Here is a 15,050-nt window from a genome sequence, read left to right on the forward strand (position 1 = left end):
CAGCTGCTATGCTTCCAATCCAATAGGAAGTCAGAGATTAACAGCTATACCATGAAATAAAGATATAAGCCCCGATTTGGCAATCTCAGAAACATTGGTGCTGCACACGTCCCTGGTATTGCAGCACAGGGAGTGGGCCATGCCAAGTTTTGCAATGTCAGGCCTATTCCTTCATTTGCCTATGGGCCCCTCAGCATGGAAAACATGGCAGGGAGTCAGAACTGAAAGCCAACTGGCTGTCAGTTGCAAAATCTGGTCAGTCAGAAGCATTTAAAGGGATGTTGCTTGTTCTTAAAGGGGAAATGATTTCTTTCTTTTTAAAGAATAAACCATTTCCTATCTGGAAGAATGGCTGTAAGGAGCAATGTGGGAGAAACTTCCCCTTTCAATGATGAAGCCCTGGAGGTCCTGCTGCAGCAGTTGGAGAGATGGGGGGGGTCTGTTTTCTGGGGTGGGGTGGGGGTGATGCAGAATACTATCTTCCTGCACAGGTGGTAGTGCAAGTTGTCTGGAGGAGGGGTGGATCAGATTAATGTGGTCCTCCATGTCCACTGAACCGGGATGCAAAAACAGATAAAGTTTTCAGGCATCCACCGAGGTGCCAAGGTAAGTGAACTCTACTCTACTCCCACATGCTTCTCCATGGAAGGACTGCCTCCCTGCCTCCCAGAGTTATAGAATGAGATGAACCTGTTTCCCCTTCTGCAGCACTTGTACATATAGTACAACGTGCAGGGCACATTTGCAGTGGGGTACCGTAACATCTTTCACTTTGTACTTGCACGTTCTTCTCCAAATCAGTACAATCGCTACTGCAGTGATACAGGAGAGATTTGTGCAAACCCAGAGTATGTGGCATCCTCAAGGAAGCTCAATCACAAAACAGGTTCTCTCATGAATGTTCTGGAAGGGACCGTGGAGTCCTTGGCTATCTAGTTGCACAAGTTAATCGTTGCCAGATTGGAAAGTCTAAGGGGGTAATTTTGACTTTGTGCAATAATGTAAAACGAGTGCTAACGAATCGGAAATCCGTTTTACATCTCTCTCGATTTTTATTTCCAAAGTCTTTGAAAGGGTAAATAGTGAAAGCTGGTTGGTGAATCAGTAAGAAGGCACAGAATTAGAATTATCACTAAAAGGATGTAGGTCCAGATCCATGTCCATCTGTGGTGAAGCATCTCGAAGTATTCTAGAGAGTTACCCTTATGAAAGCCCTTAGTAAGGAATGCGGCCCTTAACAAAAATAATTATGAGCTATATTCCTCTGTAAAAAAAACTTTGTGTTGCAAGGATGATCATACTGCAAATGCAAGTTGCATTTTCTTATGTTTTAAGAAATATTATTCAGGTGTTAAGAGTTTAAAATGATAGCTAGTTTAATGATATTTGATTTAAGGCATGAATGTTTCCATTAATTTATTCATCTTGCCAAGCTGCTGGGTCATATTGGCTGTTACTTCAGTGCATTGATAATTTATGACAAACCATATAGTAGCTGGAAAGATTTAGCAGTTGTTACTGAAATATAAAACACTGTTTATATTTCCCTGAAATATTTTTACTGCTAACTGACAGCTTCCTCTTGAGGGTTACTATAGCACTGAATATGATTTATCATATTCCACATATTTACTCTTAGGTAGTATTTTCAGTTAATAGCACCTTCAGACAGGCTAGTGAAATATTTATTTTAAAACCAATAATTATTATAGATACTCTGTAGAAATAATTCAAATATAAAAGTTACTTCAGTGAATTTTAAATCATTCTGAAGTAAATGTTTCTAGAAATTAGAAATGTGTTACAAGAATATTTGCTATTTTCAGAGTGTCTAGATGCACTCAATGCAAAACAGCCTTTTGTGCTGAAATTCTGGGTATTAATGTGTTCAATGAATATAATCAACTCCTAAAAATGAAAGCATGCACAGACATATTGGAAGTAATTTTAACCAAATCAGCCTGCCGGGAAACTGACGGGATTGGGTGCAAAATTGGTTTTACACTCCACCTGAAGTCAGTGGAGAGGAATATTGGGCGGGGTGTAAAACCAGCATTCCACCTGATCCCATGGGTTTCCCAACAGGCGGGTTAGGTTAAAATTACCCCCAATGATTCAGCTCTGTTACATACTCATTTCTGAGGAATGTGATGCTCAACGGACTTATTGGTTCAGGAGTTTCCAACTTGTCTTCAGCAAATATATGGTGGGAGGAGGTCCATGTGGAGCATATCAAATGCCTTTGAAAGTCTATATACACAATATCAACCCTCTCTGTTACTTTATCAAAAAACTCAATCAAGTTAGTTAAACACGATTTGCCTTTAATAAATCCGTGCAGGCTTTCCTTTGTTAATCCACACTTGTCCAAGTGATTATTAATTTTATCCCTGATTATCGTTTCTAAAAGCTTCCCCACCACTGAGGTTAAATTGACAGGCCTGTAGTTGCTGGGTTTATCCTTACATCCTTTTTTGAACAAGAGTGTGACATTTGCAATTCTCCAGTCCTCTGGCACCACCCCCATATCTAAGGAGGATTGGAAAATTATGGCCAGCACCTCTGCAATTTCCACCCTTACTTTCCTCAGCAATCTAGAATGCATCCCATCTGGACCTGGTGACTTATCTGCTTTAAATACAGCCAGCCTTCCTAGTACCTCTTTATAAATTTTTTAGCCCGTCCAGTATCTCAACTACCTCCTTGTTTATTGTGACTTTGGCAGCATCTTCTTCCTTGGTAAAGACAAATGCAAAGTATTCATTTAGTACCTCAACCAGGCCCTCTGCCTTCATGCATTGATCTCCTTTTTGGTCCCTAATCGGCTCCACCCCTCCTCTTACTACCCATTTACTATTTATATGCCTATAGAAGACTTTTGGATTCCCTTTTATGTTAGGGCACCAGTCTATTCTCATGCTCATTCTTTGCCCCTCTCATTTCCTTTTTCATTTCTCCTCTATACTTTCTATATTCAGCCTGGTTCTCACTTGTGTTATCAACCTGACATCTTTCATATGTCCCCTTTTTCTGCTTCATCTTACTCTCTATCTCTTTCGTTATCCAGGGAGCTCAGACTTGGGTTGCCCTACCTTTTCCCCTCATGGGAATACACCTAGACTGTACCCAAACCATCTCCTCTTTAAAGGCCGCCCATTATTCGATTACAGTTTTGCCTGCCAATCTTGGATTCCAATTTACCCAGGCCAGATCCATTCTCACCTCAGTGAAATTGGCCCTTCTCCAATTAAGTATTTTTACTCTAGATTGCTCTTTGTCCTTTTCCATAATTAATCTAAACCTTATGATACTATGATCACTGTTCCCTAAATGTTCCCCCACTGATACTTGCTCCACTTGACCCACTTCATTCCCCAGAACTAGATCTAGCAATGCCTCCTTCCTCGTTGGTCTGGAAACATACTGATCAAGAAAGTTCTCCTGAATACACTTCAGAAATTCCTCCCCCTCTTTGCCCTTTACATTATTACTGTCTCAGTCTATATTAGGATGGTTGAAATCCCCCATTATCACTACTCTATAGTTCTTACACCTCTCTGTAATTTCCTTGCAAATTTGCTCCTCTATATCCTTCCCGCTAGTTGGTGGCCGATAGAATACACCCAGAAGTGTAATGGTGCCTCTATTGTTTCTTAACTCTAACTAAATAGATTCTGTCTTTGACCCCTCAAGGATGTCCTCTCTCTCCAGCACTGCAATATTCTCCTTAAATCAATACTGCCACCACCCCTTCTTTTTTCCCTTCCCTATCTTTCCTGAACACCTGGTATCCAGGAATATTTAGTACACAATCCTGCCCTTTTTTGAGCCAGGTCTCCGTTATCACCACTACATCAAATTTGATATATGAAAAAATAAACTCTGCATTTATAGAATGTCATTTTCACATTTCTCAGAAGCATCTCAAAGCCCTTCCTAGACACGTTACTTTGAAGCGCAGTGACTAGTTTTAGAATGTATAGAATACCTTAGCATGAAAGTGAAATCATGTGACACTAACATGATGTGTATTGAAATGGTTTACACCATTATCATCCTGTTTGTAAATAAATGGAAAAGGTTTGCCAAACACTGCTTTGTGAATACACTGTCCCTTTAAATGAATAAACATGACGCGGCATCAATTTTTGTAATTGAACTACCAGGAATCTGCATACATCACCTGATGAACTTTGGATTTTTATTCAGATTGGGAGGAGAGGCTTAGAAAAATCATGTAGCTACTTTGATAAACTTCTAACAAAGGTTTATGATTTTTTTTGTATATTAGGACATGGTCGGTAGTGACTGTAACAAGGACAGGCTTCTCACAAATTTAATCCTGGAGGTTGCTGGGAGCAGAGAAAGACTAATGACAGTCCCCTGAAGTACATACAGTTTGTAATTGAAAGTACAAGAATTTGCATATATTTGAATTTTATCTTTGCCATTTACCAATGGTAATGAATATCCATTAACCCAAAAAGCGATCGTTATTTCTCTGAGAATAATCTATGCAAATTCACAGACTTCTCATGGCTAAGTATGGACCTTTATAGTTTTAGAATGATGTCTTCATGTGAGAATATGCATGCTAGCCTCTCAACAATAGATGGTGTATAGACTCCAATGTGTGAAGACAACTTACCCATCCCAAAAAATGGCTACAATATGCTGCAGTTCTCAGAGTCAGTGGGGAAGATCTCCCTTAAAGGACTGGCTGATTTTTGGCCCATTTTATGGCCATTGAATTTTCCAGTGTCACTTCTGCCGAACACGGAAGCACTTGCCCAAATATTGGAATGAAGCAGTAATGATGGTGTGACGCATTTCATCGTATTTCCCATCACTACCACCTCAGAAACGTTGAATGTAACTCACGTCCGTACACACCAGGCTCCCAGCATTGCTATGTGATGGAAAACGTGGAAGTAACTTTAATTGACAACAGCAAACACTTTAATGGAGAGAGGGATGTGCCATGTTCTTTCCCTTATTGCTGGAATTTCAGTTTACAAGTGGAGGCAGCTCTACGATCGCATTTGGAAATGTTGCTCGGCCCTTTAAGTTGCTGCAGGTGTTGGAAACCTGCAGGGGCACTTTAATTCCTGCCCCTCCAACGCCCCGATGGTGAGCTCTCAAACAGAAATGGCAATGCAGCTGGGATCTGCCTTTGTTATTTAAACAAAGTGACACCAGAAATTTGAGAGGGGTCAGTGCCAGGTCACTTGGGAGGACAAGCCACACTTCCACTGGCAATCATGCAGAAAGAAAATCTAGGCTAATACTTTAAATGCTAGGAATCTGGGCTGAACTGGGATTTTTCTTTTTCTATTCAGTAGGTTTCTTTACTAATGAAAATCATTCACAATTACAAAAATGGTTACCACGCCATGAAAGATATTTTCCTCTTTTGATAAAAAATTGTTTTTAATGCTATTTTTTGTAGATTTTATCATCCACCAATTAAAATGTAGTTGGCCATGATATGTTTGTGGTTGATTTTATGAAACAAGAATCTGATAACAGGACAGAAAACTAGCCGATCATAACGCGTTTAATAATGCCGCTGTAATAACACCAGTAATAAGGCTGCTTTTATACAGCTGAAGCATCTAAATTGTCACTTAACTGTGGAATGTGCAAGAGAGTTCAATTTTTGTAGTTATGGCTCTGTATCCAATTCATAAAGCCAGATGTAATGACTAGGGCTTGCAGCTGATAGTAGATGGCACATTACAGAAAATACCTGACTTTTTTTTTAAAACAGTGAGAACCTTCACAAGATGAAAAAAAATAGGTGAGGCTACAATATTATTGTGAATATCAACCAAGGACAGATATGGTGATGATAGACATATATACATTATAACTTTAAAGGGTTCATGCTTACCGACTGTGATAAAAGCATCTTGTACCAACATGGACATGATGGAGTACTCCTCTTAATTCAATTTTCTTGCACTAAATTCTATTTTTTTTTAAACATTATTTAATTCAAGTTACCAAATGATGACTTAGAATTATCAGAATTAGAATGTACAGGGATTAAATATATGCATTTGATAAGTTAGCTTCATTGTGCCACTGTACTCAAATATGTCCACGATGGACATATTTACCCATTTTTGGCCCATTTTATGGCCATTGAATTTTCCCTATTTACCCTAACTTAATCGATATTGCTCTCATTGTTAAAGGCAAAACTGGCACATAATTGGAGGACAAGGACTTTAAGAAGAGGTGGACCTTCCCAGGAGATACCATGAATGACATGTGAGAACAGACTTGTTCAATGAATTGAGAGAGAGGCTTTAAAAGATGTTGGACCTGAGGAAGTTGGAGGAGCATGCAGATGACTATGAAAACCAAATGTTGTGCACCATATTAATCATACATTAATGTGTCCATGCATACTAATTGAGCACAATTGCTGAATGATTCATGTTATTACAATACAACACAAGATAATTATGGATGAGGAAGATTATTTGGCCGATATTAGTTCTTGCACCCAAGTGCACCATAAAATCCCCACCCCCATTGCAATCGCCAATTGTTTCTTAAATGCATCCAGCATTTTTGACTTCATCACTTTAGAGGGAAGTCTATTCCAAATGTTGATCACTCTCTGAGTGAAGAAGAACTTCTTGATCTGTTAAAGTTACCTTTGGCTAGTTTGAACCCATGTCTCCCTGTCCTTGTCTCACAAATTGAAGTAATATTTCAGATTCACCTTTTCTATACCATCTTATACACCTCTGTAAGATCACCACTCAGATTTAAAAAAACATTCTTGGGATGTGGAAGTCCCACAGCTTAGAAGGTTTGGGAGCCTCATGAGGGTATAACTTCCAACACTGGCATGCATGCAGAATCTTGTGAGCAGCCAGTTGCCTCTCATGTCAGCAGCAGTTCGGTGGCACCAGGTACTGCATCCCAAACACTGAATCATGCACATGGCTCCCTCTCACTGATGTAGGTATGTTAGAGGAAGTTTCAGTTACAGATAGGTGGTTTTATTAATTCCATGCTGCTGGGCCATTGGCTCAGTGGCTATCCTTCACTTCTAAGCCCTCAGCTAAGAAGCACTTGGGAGTGGGACACACAGAGAAGGGATGGGAAGATGTTCACAACTCAAAAGCAGTGAAAATATGAGAAAAGCAAGTTAAACATGGAGAGCACAAGCACGCAAACATCACAGGCTAGAAACTATTACAGGCAACATTAGCAGACAAATCCTTAATGCGTTTGCATGACATTCCTCTGTACGCTATTAGAATGCAGATGGCAACCTATTTACTTTGTTTGTCATTATTTTACTGTACAGAAAAGAAAATGTTAGCAAAACAAAGCAGAAAAAGCAGTTATTGAAAATCTGCCTGTGGTAAGTAATAGTGGTAAATTGTGGAGCTCAATGGGGCTAGGAGAAGAACTAGGCAATAGAAACCTTTAGACATATGCCAAGCATATATCCCAGCAGCCACTCTTCCCTCCTTCATTTGCCTTCAAAGAGCTATGTCAGGTTTGCCTCAGAATGAACACACCATGTGAAGTGTGCCTTGACAAACATTATTTTCTGGCATGGGTCGTGTACCATTTTGTGTATTAAAACAGAACTGCTGATATGTACGTACTACATACTTACAGCAAATGATGCCCTGTACCTTGGGAAAGCCATCAGATGGGTGCATGATGAAATAGGGCACAAGTCACTTGCTTTATGCAGCAGTGGATAGCATGGTGACTGGCTTAAGTGATGTAAGAGTTGATGGCATCTTCACTGCAGTATGGATGGTTGACTGTGCCTGAATGGACATTGTCTTCATGCAGCAGATTGCATACTTCAGCCACAGCATCCCTACTGAGCATTAGTCTCAATGTACTGGTCCACCATCATGTCCAGGAAGGTACTTTAGATCCATCCCCTGGACAGTTAGTTCTGTGACGAGGTCACCTCTGCTGTCCTCTGCACTAGTGGACCACCCTCTCCTCCAGTTCCTGCTGGAATATGAATAAGCCGCCATTTGGCGTGGCTTAAAATTCCATGGCACTATTCACTTGACAATGCTGGTGCATTCAAATATTGACCATCTCTTGTATAACTAATTCCCATTCTGAATCTGGGTCCTAGACTCATGTTTCATTATATTGCTCCTTCTTCATTCTTCATTCATGCAAATTCTACAGGATTTTTTCAGGACACGCCTTTAACAAAGTTTCAGACTCCTTAACAAGCACATTAGTTTTTGTTTTCGTTTTCATTAATTTACTTACACTCATTCTAGGCTGTGAGCAAGACTCAGAGTAACAGTAATAATGGACAAAAAGTCTGTTACCACATTCTACCAGTCTTGTTTATTATCATCCACTTTTTCTTCTTAATTCAAATTAATACCCAGAGGAAAAGATGCCTCATAATCTGCAGATTCAATATAAATGTGTAGTTATTAGATTCTGCTGGGGAAGGACAAACACGAAGTCTGGGTTTAAATTTATAAATAATTTAGTGCAGTTGGCAGCCATCTGACCTCTGGGAGAGGTAAACTACTATGAGCAGTTAATGTGAAGAACCAAAAAATGCTGTGTCGTCAGCTGAAGTGCTACTTACCTATGGCATGAGGCAAGTCTTAGACGACAATCACATTGTAGTCTTAATGCACTCATTCAGAACATTACAATTCTTCCCACTGACCAGTCAAACATTGCATAGTTGAAATGATTGGCGCACCTGAGGCAGGAATGTTGCACAAAAGTGCCCAAAGTAGCATGCTCAGCCACGCCCACCTGAAAATCCAGGTTCAGTCCACATTAAGTATCGTGCGTCTGCTCCTGCCCACAGAGACGGCTCCTTCTGGGAGCTCATGCAGGCCGACGAGTCTGTGCTGCTCCAGATATTTGAAGGGCTGCAGCAGTCATTTAAGGGACGTGGTCATTGGAAGGAAAATACAATTCTAAGCCAGCAAACTGAATATGTGGTAGGTGCTGGGGAGTGCTGCAGCTGGTGAACCCCACAGATCATAGATGGTGAACTGGGGATGTGGATCCATAAGGTGGGTGCGACGAGGAATGACCTATTTGGCACTCTGGGATGTCCACCCAATAGGAGAGCAGTGCAGAATTCCTGGGCAAGATCCCCATTTTCTGTTTTCATTTGTACTATATTTGACCTTTGTCCAGAAAGTTTCTTTCTGAGCGAACAAAAGCTTAAGTATTTAGTTGAATGTATCCTGTGTCTGCCTGGAAGCACCAGTTTCCTGATTGCAAAGTGCTACTGTGACGATGCCCTCTTGACTATTGCCTGAGCTCTGATGTAGCCTTCGTTGCAGTTTGGGCTTCTCCTCTTTCATGCTTAGGACTTTTTGTATTGCAACATTGTGCAGCATGCAGATGATGATGATCCTGGAGACAGCGGAGGGAATACCCTGTAAGCTGGCCCTAGACCTGCTGAGGTATCTGAAGCGCTGCTTCGGGATATCAATGGTATTCTCAATAGGGTTCTGAGTAGCTGCATGGGCTCAGTTTATCTGTGCTGTGCTTCTATCAGTGGCAGGCCCAAATGTGTCATTAGCCATGACTGCAAGAGGTAAACTTGGTCTCTGAGGAGTCATCTTTGCAGTTTGCCTTTGTCTTCAAATAAGCAGGCGGCCTTAGAATGAAAACATTGTGACTTCTGCATGGGAAGTGGGCAGTGACCAGTTTGATCAAGACCACCTGATAACTGACCAGCTGAACACTGGTGAAGTGGAACTGCTTTCAGTTGATGTTGGGGCTCAGAGGACAATACGGATGCCATCACTAATCCCCAGGGACTTTGAAGAATCTAGCAATGTGGCGAAGAATGCCAAGATTGCTGCATCTGTGTCCTGCAAATTGGATTATATTGCAGAGGTGAAGGAAGAAAAGTTGAGGGCAGTGGTGATCTTGACTGTCACTTTACTGAAAGTCATCTGTAGATCCATTTGAAACAAAGACTCTTCTTATCTGACATTGCCAGGAAGCCATGCACAGACCAGTTTTAGGCAATAGCAGGTACAGACAGACCACCTCTAGTGCAGTTGCATCTCCCCATCATCCCTTCTTTGGTCATTTTCTACTCTTCCATCAAATGAAGGATTGGGGAGCACTGAATGCAAAAACTCCTAACTTTTAAGTTCACTTTCAGCAACTGTTACTGGAGCAATTCAGCTTTTAGAAGGCACTTCCGCAAAGGTGTTGTTGATGCTGACCTGCAATGCTTATTCAATGGGTGCAATTAGCACTGGGCAGAACTTTTATCACGATCTCAGAAAATGGATGGCTACAGGCCAAAAGTCTCATGCATTCTGTGTGTGACCGAAGTATAGCAGAAGCCACCGCCAAGCAGTAAATGGCACAGTGCACGTTACGAGTAGGACCTGTCGAGAACCAATTTGCCAATTCCCACTTGTCCATTTTGTGCTGGTGGGGTTGTTCCCACTAATTGGAAAATCTAACCTTCTATGTCTTGTTTGCTTTACAAATGCATGGTCATGTGATACTGTGACCTAATTTTAGTTCTCCAGAAGAATCACTTAATTGGGGATTTAGAGCATTTAATTCAAATGAACTATATGCCCTGTTAATTTTATTTTTTAAAATTTGGTACTCATGTATTGTCATTCTTTCTGAGATTAGTGTTTTTTAAAAATATAATCACGTAATTTCAATTTTACATGTAAAGGATTACAAAATCAAATGCCTAACCCAACCAATTCTAGAATGAATGGGGCCAATTTTAACCTAACCCAACTGTAGGGAAACTGATGGGATCGGGTGCAACACTGGTTTTATACCCCGCCCGATTTTGCTCTCTATTGAAGTCATTGGGCGGGGTGTAAAACCAGCAATCCACCCGATCCCATGGGTTTCCCGCCCGGCGACTTAGGTTAAAATGACCACAAATGTGTTTGTTCTCTGCTTCAATCGACTATTTCCATTATCAAGCAAACCAACGCCTGTAACTGTACCATTCACTGCTTGGGAGATAGGGTCTGGGTATAAGTGAGCAGGAACACACAGCTGTACCTGTCTCAACCTCATGCTGCGACAGCCTTGGTAGATAGCAGGAGTGCTATTCCACATCAAATTAATTCACAAAAATAGTTTTAAACGCATTTGCATTTAACAGATTGGTAGTAGAACTGTCAAAGTAAAGAATATAGCTTCTTCAAATCACCTGATTGGAAACGTTGGAGTTAAAAACAAAATCCCGAATTAAAGTCCTTTTTGCAGTGTGCTGACACTGCCACAATAAATTGCTACCATCTCTTTGTCCTGTAAAATTACAATCAATCAACCAATCTGTAAACCATTCAATCAATAAAGATTGTGCTGTCTAGTTCCAATGCGCTTGATTATAGAATACTGAACTAGTGTGAATACACAAGTGAGAGCTCAGAATTTCTGAAAGAGGGAGGGTCCTTGCTTAATCTATGATTAAAAGCTATGCACCTACCCCAAACATTTGTCGCAGGTCAGGGTCTCTGAATCGGAAGGGAATGTTGGAGACATGTAACCTTTTGGGCTGCTGTTTCTCTGTGGTCTCTGATGACTGTAGCTGCTGTGACGAATCTGTCTGTGCGGCTTCATCTGTCTGCTGGGAAAACAGGATCGAAAATTATAAAACGATAGGCAAGTAACATGGAACGCATGCCAGCCATGACACAAAAGTGAGGTTAGGTCAGGTTAGGCGTTCTCATGCCTAGAATAGCCATTTTGAATCCAAATTGCCTGTCAAATTGAACGAGCCATATTTGCATGCCTTCCCCATTAGTCACGGTCCCATTCCTTCTCCTGTCCTCTTTTAGAATACAATCTACTTACTGTTGGAACGTGCACTGTTCTATATGACCCAGAGAAATGGAACAAAGGGCAATTTGAGTATTTATAGATCACTTGTAAACCAAATACGGATATGAAAATAGGGTTAATTAGGAACTGGTCTACATGCAAACATATAAAGTGGCCCTTTACATCCACTGTGATTACATGAAGCTAATTGTTCCATTTTGTAATAGGTTGCAATACCACGTGCCTTATTTTGTGATCATGGCAAACCAAACAGCAAGAGGATCTAAAGAGTTCTCAGTATATTCTGAAGAGGTGCTGATGATTTTTCTACAATCATCACACTCAAAAATCTAATCAGATGACATCTTCGTTCAGTTATGGGTCCATCTTCATGATTAAAAATATTCATGCACAAAAAAAATGCATCATGGGCCCAGCTCTGCTATATGACCTAATTGTCTTCTATTATGTAATTCAATATTTTAGAACTGTGCAGCATGCCAGAAGGTTTCAGAATACAGTGCATTTCATTAAGTGGCAAAGAAATATATTTGCATGATTATTGTAACTTATGAAATAGCCGTGTCCTCTACAACAATGTGAGAATACCAACATGAACGCAGTTTTTTTTCCCCAAGGACCATATTTGGCCACAGCAAGCTGCACCATGTGACCAGGATTCACACTGCTGCTGACACTCTCTTCCAGAATCAAATTTCAGTTAAACGTTGGGGGAAAAAAAGTCTAATTAACCAGAAAAGAAAAACTGTAACGCGGGCACTTCATTAAAGTTAAACTTGTGCAACTGTTGTGTTAAGAAAAACCTTAGAAATAATGCATGCTGAGGAAATCATTACTTTCAAGTGAAACCAAGTATCCAAAATTTCCCAGGATCAAAAATCCTATACATAGCCCACATATAATGGAAGAACTGATTTCAATTCACTTATGCATAATCACAGATAAGTACCTCAATTGCACAAAATATGTGATTATGCATAAATTAATATGATGTCTTCAATTTATTTAAATAGACTTAATTTATAGTTATGTTGATTTTTATAAGTGACTCGTGCCTTAAAACATTGACCTGTCTTCCTTAGCTGCTGATCGACCTGCTGTGCATTTCTAATATTTAGACTTCCAGCTTTCTCTCTTTTTATTTCTTCCTAATTCAGTAAGACTGAACACACACAACCACTAAGTTTGATTATAGACAGTCGAGCTCAATTGAGAATTATCTCATGAAGCTGTAACATGTGATGGGATGTCAACTACCCTCACCCCCCGGTATCTCAGCAGCAATGGAGGGTTAATGTTTGAGCTGAAGCAGTTTTTTTTTAAGGTTGCAAAGGATGAGAAGAACAAGGCGGTGATTCAAACCAGAAAAGAAACTGTGATCGACTGGTAACAATGGATTCTGCAGATAATGTGCTTAGGTACTGAGGATAAACTGACTGACGAGGGACTTGTTCTGGAACCTTGTATTTCAGAACATCAACACAGTCCTCCGTTATTATTTAAACATAGTGGAGGGTTTCTGTGATACATAAGAACCCCATGACTTGCACAGCGAGTTTACTGAAAATAAAACTCTTGCTATTGCACTTATCCTGCACGCTGTGAAGTTCCATTTAAACTGCACACTTGCTAATTGCTAAGATTTTTTAAAAAATTATTTTATTAAAATGTTAAATTGCAGCTGGTTTATGTGTGTGCACTTTACTCACAGAACACCAGGATAAGGATGTTGTGGTACTGTAATATGTAAAAACCCAATATGATAATCAACAAGATCTGTTTTTCCCTGTTGTACTAATAATAACTCATGACAATCATAGTAATTGTGATAAATCAATAGGAAAAACATTACATTCCCTGGAAAATAACAAGATTAATGGGATTGGACAATATTGCTATTGTCAGTATAGAGCGGTATTCTTTATAAAGGCTTTCTTGCATCAAACAAATCCTAGTCTGTCATTGCTGTGTTAGACAGCTGTGAAATTTATAACAATTATATGCCACAAGCAACTGCATGTAGAGCTCTCTGGCAGTGGGAGAGCTCCCAGCAGGTACTGTCTCTCCTTGATTATTTCAGCTTAATTTATTTTCTTCACTTTTTAAAAAGGTCCTTTGTTGTCAGTTTTGGTATTTTGTGGACAATCACTTGACGGAAGTTTTCAAATAAAATACTCTTGGTGCAAAGGTCATGACTATCACAACTAGTCTATGGACACGTTTCACTCCCTCACTTTACTGCTAGGAATTTGAATCACACAATCCTCTACTGTCATTACACTGCTCAAGATTCTACGTGAACAGTGTAATGACAGTTGGGAGAGAATAAAACCATCCAAAATAATCCACCTGCTCGTATCTACTAAAACGTGAGAAAACACAATACCAGGTGTAAAGTCTCAGTCAGTCACCAGGGATGCTGGTTCTTACTTTGCATGGTTTAAAATAGGGATAATAGTTATCTGTTGGTAAACAAAGAACAGTATCAGAGAGGGAGTCTAATTAAAATGTAGGCACACTATGTTCCCACATGATTGGGAAAACCAAAGCCATTGTCTTTGGTCCCCGCTGCAAACTCCAATCCCTAGCCACTAGCTCCAGACCTCTCCCTGGTGTCTGAAGCTGATCCAGAACTATTTGACCCTGAGATGATCCCTGACATATCCGCTCCATTACCGACCGCCTACTTCCACCTCCATAACGTTGCCCGTCTTCGCCCCTGCCTCAGCTCATCTGCTGCTGAAACCCTCATCCATGCCTTTGTTACCTCCAGACTGGACTATTCCAATGCTTTCCTGGCTGGCCTCCCGTCTTACACCCTCCATAAAATTGAGTTCATCCAAAACTCTGCTGTTCGTATCCTAACTCGCACCAAGTCCCATTCACCCATCACCCCTGTGCTCGCTGACCTACATTGGCTCCCGGTCCAGGAACGCCTCAATTTTAAAATTCTCATTTTTGTTTTCAAATCCCTCCAAGACCTCACGCCTCCCTATCTCTGTAACCTCCTCCAGCCCTACACCCTCCGAGATCTCTGGGCTCCTCCAATTCTTGCCTCTTGCCCACCATTGGCGGCCGTGCCTTCAGCTGCCTAGGCCCTATGCTCTGGAATTCCCTCCCTAAACCTTTCCATCTCTCTACCTCTCTCTCCTCCTTTATGTTGCTCCTTAAAACCTACCTCTTTGACCAAGCTGTCCTAATATCTCCTTACGTAGCTC

General features: G+C 40.6%; 1 protein-coding gene across 5 annotated transcripts in view; it reads right to left on the minus strand.

Annotated features, from left to right (window-relative positions):
* The window catches only part of rbfox3a (RNA binding fox-1 homolog 3a), a 139,108-nt gene that overhangs the window by 98,292 nt on the left and 25,766 nt on the right, over positions 1-15,050 (minus strand). For 4 of the 5 annotated variants that reach the window (XM_068004508.1, XM_068004509.1, XM_068004510.1 and 1 more), the window contains exon 2: positions 11,477-11,617. In XM_068004508.1, the coding sequence (XP_067860609.1) occupies positions 11,477-11,617 (141 nt within the window). The remainder of the gene's footprint in view (positions 1-11,476; positions 11,618-15,050) is intronic. The other variant, XM_068004513.1, reaches the window with a different exon arrangement.

The sequence above is a fragment of the Heptranchias perlo genome, chromosome 23 (assembly GCF_035084215.1).
Source record: "Heptranchias perlo isolate sHepPer1 chromosome 23, sHepPer1.hap1, whole genome shotgun sequence".
Classification (NCBI taxonomy): Eukaryota; Metazoa; Chordata; class Chondrichthyes; order Hexanchiformes; family Hexanchidae; genus Heptranchias; species Heptranchias perlo.